General features: G+C 32.7%; 1 protein-coding gene across 1 annotated transcript in view; it reads right to left on the reverse strand.

The window, feature by feature from the left end:
- LOC117103702 (sortilin-related receptor-like) overlaps positions 1 to 7,359 on the reverse strand; it is a 57,879-nt gene that overhangs the window by 7,490 nt on the left and 43,030 nt on the right. Inside the window, exons 40-43 of the mRNA XM_033244308.1 lie at positions 6,835 to 6,932; positions 5,096 to 5,186; positions 4,246 to 4,442; positions 1,630 to 1,828 (exon numbers count right to left, since the gene is read on the reverse strand). Of these exons, the coding sequence (XP_033100199.1) occupies positions 1,630 to 1,828; positions 4,246 to 4,442; positions 5,096 to 5,186; positions 6,835 to 6,932 (585 nt within the window). The remainder of the gene's footprint in view (positions 1 to 1,629; positions 1,829 to 4,245; positions 4,443 to 5,095; positions 5,187 to 6,834; positions 6,933 to 7,359) is intronic.

Below are 7,359 nucleotides of genomic sequence, written 5' to 3' on the forward strand. Positions count from 1 at the left end.
TATGTAATAATATGTATACTAAGCCTGAAGGTGGCGTTTTACTACGACGGCTATCTTGGATGGTACACATACATAACTCTGCATTGCTGTGCCATCTTGTCAACACTCTAGTTGTTTAATAGCTCTATGGACTACTCATACAACAGAAAAAAATGTCGCATGGAGTTAGTGAAAAATGGAGATCTAAATGGAAAAACGATGTATTTCAGCAAGTATTAAAACCTTTTTGTTTTATTTTAGGCCTTCTTCAAAATACCTATGCCACAGCAGTTGATTTTTTTTCCGTAAAACCAAAATAGTTTCATGCATGCCGACTTGCCGATCGGTTAGCGTGAGCCCTGACTGAACTCTGCAGAAAATCCACATCGAACTTCGCATCGCGATGTAAAACAAAATGTCGGAAATCTTTTTTTTTTTTTGACGCATGCGCATTTGCATAAATGTCTACACACATACGCACACACATTCTACACACAATAAAAAACAAAAGAAATGTGACAGAGTGATTACAATAGTTCCTATTGCATTACATGCATAGGAACTAATAATATAATAATAATATAATAATATAATAATAATATAGTGCTCATTGCAAATAGTTTCCATATGTTTTTTGTAAATGTAAATGGAAAGGTAGGAGAATAACTCATGATTTGCAGCGTCATTGTGCTGAATTGCATATGAGCATAGTCTGTGATTATCTAGCAGCCTTAAAGAGGCGCTTATAACAGCTACATGTTCACATCATTCCACAATGACAGGGGGTTAAATAAACCATAACATTGGGGGTAAACCCTACTCTTCTGAAAGATGCAATAGAGTCTTTAAAGTGCACACAAACAAGATGTATACACTGGGCCCCTATTTTAAGTCCTTATCCGAGAAGACTTGGTTCTACCAACCGAACTCTGGGCAAGGAGAGGCTGGCACCAGCGTCGAAGTTAAGGTTGTAGTTAATGGTACATCTGCCTAACTGCTTGGCCACTCGACTAGTCCAAAATCATGATGCCAATCATATTTGACAAAAACATGAGACATGCCTAAATAAAGTCATGATGATATCACATCATGACCATATATAGGCACATCATGACTATATGAGGCATGTCGTGGCAAAATGGTTAAGTTGTCGCACAAACCAGTATTGAGTAAAGGAGCTATAAAATATGGTAGCTCAAAAAAATTGCCTAAAAATCCAATTTTATTTCACTATAGGTCAACAGTTTAATGTCTTATTAATCATGTCCCAAAGTATTAGTTCTGGAAGTGATCAACAAATTGTTTATTTAATGTTATTTAAATAATTAATTCTATTAAACAATGTATGCACAAATAACTTTGGAAGGCAATTTCTCAAAATTATGTTTATCTTGACTCTAAGAGTGCTGTAATTTCACTTTCCAATAACTTAGGCTTGAAATGTCCAATTTCAATGAATGACTCCTCATTTTAAAGATCACATACTCAGGTATCTGAAAATACTAATAATTAAATTTCAATTTTTGCTACAACTTAGCCATTTTGCCACCACGTGCCTCATATATGGGCATACAACAGTATTTTATCAAAGAAAATTTGGTAGTCTTGACAGAGTTTAAGACAGTATAATACAAATGTATGTATAATTACCAAAGTTTGTTTGCAGTAGTATGACGTTTGATTTTTGTGTGTATTTACAGTTCTGATCCTGTACACTGACTGCAAAATAATACTTGACTCCAGATGATAAATTAGTGACATTGTAGTCCGTACTTTTTGTTACTTGGTTTGCTGACCACGTTTTCTCCAGATCCTTTGCACTGTCAGACCAAAAAATCTTATACACCAACTACAAAGGAAAGATTAAATTTCAGTACTGCAACGTTAGTATTTTCATGGTGATAAATAGATAAGCAATGTTAAAGCTAGTGGGACTATTTAATGGGCTTTTCTGTTGTGACAATCACACTAACTAACCAATAAGAATGTGACAAGAAATATATGCAGTTCCAACCAACACACACAAGTCAAAAAATGAATGCGAGACCATAGCAACAACATCTAAGGGGTGTGGCTTATTGGAATAGTTCACTTTTTACTAGTTTTCAAAACAAGTTTTTTTTTTTCTGCCAGATTAGTATATATCGCTAACAAGTCTGACAGACTCCATCCACTTAATAACAGCTTGTCCAGATCCAGAAATTCTTTTTTTTCAACAAATCGGTCTTTCTTTACAACAATGAATTTAAAAGATAAAATTATTTATTTAGATTATGTATTTAGCATTTCTAACTTTCTAAATTTACTGTAACCTTGTATTTTTTGTGCAATTTGTATTTTCTTTATTCAGTATGTCTTCTATTGTACAGTATTTATTTAATGCAACTGGAACAAAATTTTGCATGTATTACGTTATACATTACAACAATTAAGTTATCTTGTATCAATATTTCTTTAATGTTTTTTTCTGCTTTTCTTCACAATCACATGAAATTGTCAATCTAACGTCTGTCACTAGCCACCATCTTTCAAGAGCCTCCTCAGAAGTCAACTACTTAACGTGATGATACTATTAATCTAGATCATTCCCACTTGCGCACACAAGTTTGTTGATTTTTGGAGGTGGGCTTTTCTCAGGGAATCCTCATTTCACAAAAACTAATAAAGATTTTTTTTTTTTTTTTAACTGACAGCATATCCATTGATTTGTAGGGATGGCAAATTAAAAGGCAATGTTTTAACAACACTGCATACATTTTCAAAGCCAGTCTTTGAATTTTTCCAAATGAGACCTTAGTACGGAAAACCTTAGTACTTTAAGGCGAGAAATGTGGCGGTATTGCTGTCTCTTATACACATCTAGATGTGTATAAGAGACAGTCATTCCACAATGACAGGGGGTGAAATAAACCATAACATTGGGGGTAAACCCTACTCTTCTGAAAGATGCAATAGAGTCTTTAAAGTGCACACAAACAAGATGTATACACTGGGCCCCTATTTTAAGTCCTTATCCGAGAAGACTTGGTTCTACCAACCGAACTCTGGGCAAGGAGTGGCTGGCACCAGCGTCGAAGTTAAGGTTGTAGTTAATGGTACATCTGCCTAACTGCTTGGCCACTCGACTAGTCCAAAATCATGATGCCAATCATATTTGACAAAAACATGAGACATGCCTAAATAAAGTCATGATGATATCACATCATGACCATATATAGGCACATCATGACTATATGAGGCATGTCGTGGCAAAATGGTTAAGTTGTCGCACAAACCAGTATTGAGTAAAGGAGCTATAAAATATGGTAGCTCAAAAAATCTGGTTCGCGAAACAATTTATAAAGAAAGTCTCGCCATTGGCGAATGAGCAGTTCGAACCAGCGCCGATATATTAGAGCTGAAGGTTACGGTGCCCCTGATTTAACCGCTCGGCCAATCAACTCGCCATAAATAGGTGTATTCCTGATGTGGGTTTAAATATTGGGTAATTAGCATAAAAAATATGGCGGTATTGTATACTTGAGTCACAGAGAAGCCATTATCTTTTACTCATAACTTTGGCAATACTAAGATTCCAGTGAATGACCTACCACTTTAAATCTTACAATGTGAAAATATGAATATAATAAAAATTCAGTTTTCTTGTTTTGGTTACTGATGCTGGTTTAGGCATGCAAACCCTGAATAATAATAATAATAATAATAATAATAATAATAATAATAATAATAATAATAACAATAATAATAATAAGTTAATAATAATAATAATAATAATAATAATAAACAATAATAATAATAATAATAATAATAACAATAATAATAATAAGTTAATAATAATAATAATAATAATAATAAACAATAATAATAATAATAATAATAATAACAATAACAATAAATAATAATAACAACAATAATAATAATAATAATAATAATAATACCATATATGTTGAAGCTTGTGGTACACCACATAGGTAGTTCTGAAAAGAACTGTTGTAGTTGAGAAAGTCTCAACATTATGAGCAAAAGTATTATGGCTTCTCGGTACTAAAGTATACAATACTTCCACATGCTACGTTAATTACTCAGTTTAAAAATTAGCGACAGTACACTTGGTTTTGGAATAGCAAGCCTATATATCGTACATTTAATCACTCCTTCATAATATTAACTTTTAAATATACAAATAATTCAAAATTTAGTTATTTCTTTCTTTAGAAAGGAAGTTAACCAAGAAAAAGTTTCAAATTTATGAGCTATTGGACTTACGTCTCTAGTTCCATTTGGTGGTTTCCAGTGAAGATTTACCTCTGTTGCACTCAATACTTTACCCTGTAAGTTTGTTGGAGGATCTGGAAATTTTCCTTTTGTTTTATTGGAAATATGTTGACTGAAGGGTCCTTGTCTATAAGAGTTATTTGCAGCAACTTGGAATACGTATTGAGTTCCAGGGCAAAGTTTGCGCACTGTAAAGTAAAAACGAACACTAATTTAAATTATTTAATATATATACCAATGTTACTTGAAATTATATACCACATACATAGATTCAGGCCTGGAAAAAATATTTTTGTGCCTCCAACCATGAAAATTATCTTGATCAAATGCCTCAAGCACCAAATTTTATTTTTACATTATTATAGCTAAACAGTAGTACACTTAGTGGTTTGGAGCAAGCATAAATATCAAATTTAATTACCGGTATGCATTAAATTGTGATGTGTAACAAAAAATAAAATAAATAATTTTTTTTCCTAAAATGCCTCCGGGGTAATGGTCGATGCCTCCGACTGCCGGTCCCTATATATATACTGAATGGCTGAACCAATTCTTGTATTTTATCAAAATATTCTTCAGGATATCTCACTCATCCATATGGGGGCGTACTTCACCATACTTAAAGCGGTGATGACTGGTAGTAGCTTCAGTGCTTATTAATGAATAGCCTGAGGTAGCATCTGAAACACTGCAGGTATGCAATAAGTTTATCCATCTGGTTCACACAAAGAACGTTTACAGAAACCAGATTAATTCATTCCAAGATTGCTTTTGATTTAAAAAGAAAAACTAATTTCAACCACTATGCAGTAAATTATTTGAAATAGAGATTTCAACTTACCAGTAATTTCTGTATTTTTGATGGGCCCACTATCATCATGATAAATCTGTTCTCCTTCCCATAGACTAGAAGACATGCTCAAAACGTAGTTCTAGAGCAAAACATAAGTAACTGCGGTTACACAAATTTTACACTCTTTATGGGATAATAATTTTATCTGTAACTTTTTATTTTCTATCAATCTTTTTAAAGGCAATTTCTATCTGATGTTTTATGTTTGCTTCTGTGCTGTTTTGTAATTTATTGTATACTTATTTCGCCAGAAGGATTAGAAGATATACCCACGTCTTGTGTTGGGCTATCAGCACATGGTGTCTTCTTGAGACAAGTTTGGTCATGTGATTTATGATTTTTATGCCGAATATGAAATACCAAAATATGAATTTATATCAAATGAATAATTACTACAATAATAACAAAAAAAATTATTACTACAACCAATACATTCATTAATTAATTATTACATTACAAATGAAAAGGATATACTAACAATATTAAAATACAAACAATATTACAGTGATAATAGCAATAAAAACAACAGTAGTAATTAAAATAAAAACAATAAATATGAAGTAGGAGCAACTGCAATATCAACAATAAATACAACAACGAAAAAATATTAAAATCAACAAGAATTAGAATTGGCAGAGAAAAAAAATGGACAAATCATGAGGAGAGCTACAATATGAACAACAATGAAAACAAAAACAACAACCGTAAAAATAAGAGTAATAAGTTAATGATATAAAATCTATTAAGGCGGCCTAATTGGTTTTAATTTAAGCTAAATTTATTAAATTTATTTATTTTATGATATAAAACAACAAATAATAACATTTATTATAAATATATGAAACACCTCTTAAACAAAAATAAGCTTGCCTTTGGTTGGTAAAGGCCAAATCAGCGTCGTACGACTCAGCCGGATGCAATTTATCGTTGGGGACAGTCTATGTAGTCGTGAGAATATTAGACATGTTTAGCATTTTATGATGCGACTGTCCTCAATGCAGACCTATCGCATCTGCGTTCAACTAACACAGAACGAAACTACGTCGGGCTGCGCCGTACGAATTGTCTGAGTTGTCTGTAAGGATAGTGAAAAAGTAAAAAAAACGCAAGTAAAATAAACTAATAGGACTAGTCCTGTGTCTCTTGGGCTATTTTGTTAGATTTTAGAGAGCAGCTTAGCCTAGTCAGCTAAACTGGGTAGTAGCAGCTGTGTGTAAACACATTATGATTTTTAATGTTGGTCACCGGTTCAAATTTAATCCACTGATCTCCTTTATATTTTAGCTGAAGGACAGTGCTCCATCTTTCGGATAAGACGTTTTAGCAGTAAAGTTATGCGTGCAATACAGCCAATGTGCATGTTGAAATGGAGTTGAATAGTCGTTAAGATGCTTGACTTCTAATCCCAGGGTCCTGGGTTCAATTCCTGTGACCACAGGACTTTTTCTGACAACTGAAAAACAACTCCACTAACTATGCAACGAAGAGAGACTTTGCTGATAGAAACATCACATTTTTTCTTAAGACATTTTTTAAAGAAATTATTTTTTAAGAGGGTCCCTGAATATCAGACAACACCCAATTCCCAGAAATGGAATAGGTCTTCAAATTTTTTTGGTTTGATCTTGGTGTTTGAAATTGTTTGAATTGACAAAAAAAAGCAAATCAATTGTATGTTTTTACTAGATTATAGAAAGATTGTCATATTAGATAATTGGCATGCTTACTTCGACTTTAGCAGTTGTGTCAGGAGGCGTCCATAGCAAGTGAATGTCATATTTTCCAGGACTGGCTGCCCTAAAATCTGTCGGTGGTGTTTGGATAACTGCAAAATGAAACATTATTTAACATTTAAAATTGAAACCGTTGAAAAAAATTCAATATAAAGCCTGTAAACAAGGTTAGCAGAGCAAAATAAACATAATTTAACAGTTCATTTCTATGAAAGAGACTGTCTACATTCATAATCCATCACAGATCCATTAGATGGAATTAGTCACCAAAGATGATGTGATCACGATTTCGTATAGTGGGTATAAAAACATAAACATTCAGCGGAGTGGAAAGTGGTGTATATTAAATCGTTTAAATGTAATGAAGTTAGCTTAGTATAGAAGATGCCTTTTATAACAACGTATACACTTTGAATGATTCATAGATTCATGAGATTAAGGTTGATTTGATTTATATTTTCATTCAGACTAAAATATGAAGAGTTTTGAGAGGCCTACTTAAAGGGACCTAGACCTATC

The sequence above is a fragment of the Anneissia japonica genome, unplaced genomic scaffold, assembly GCF_011630105.1.
Source record: "Anneissia japonica isolate Jap-2015-1 unplaced genomic scaffold, ASM1163010v1 scaffold288058_len748972_cov163, whole genome shotgun sequence".
Lineage (NCBI taxonomy): Eukaryota > Metazoa > Echinodermata > Crinoidea > Comatulida > Comatulidae > Anneissia > Anneissia japonica.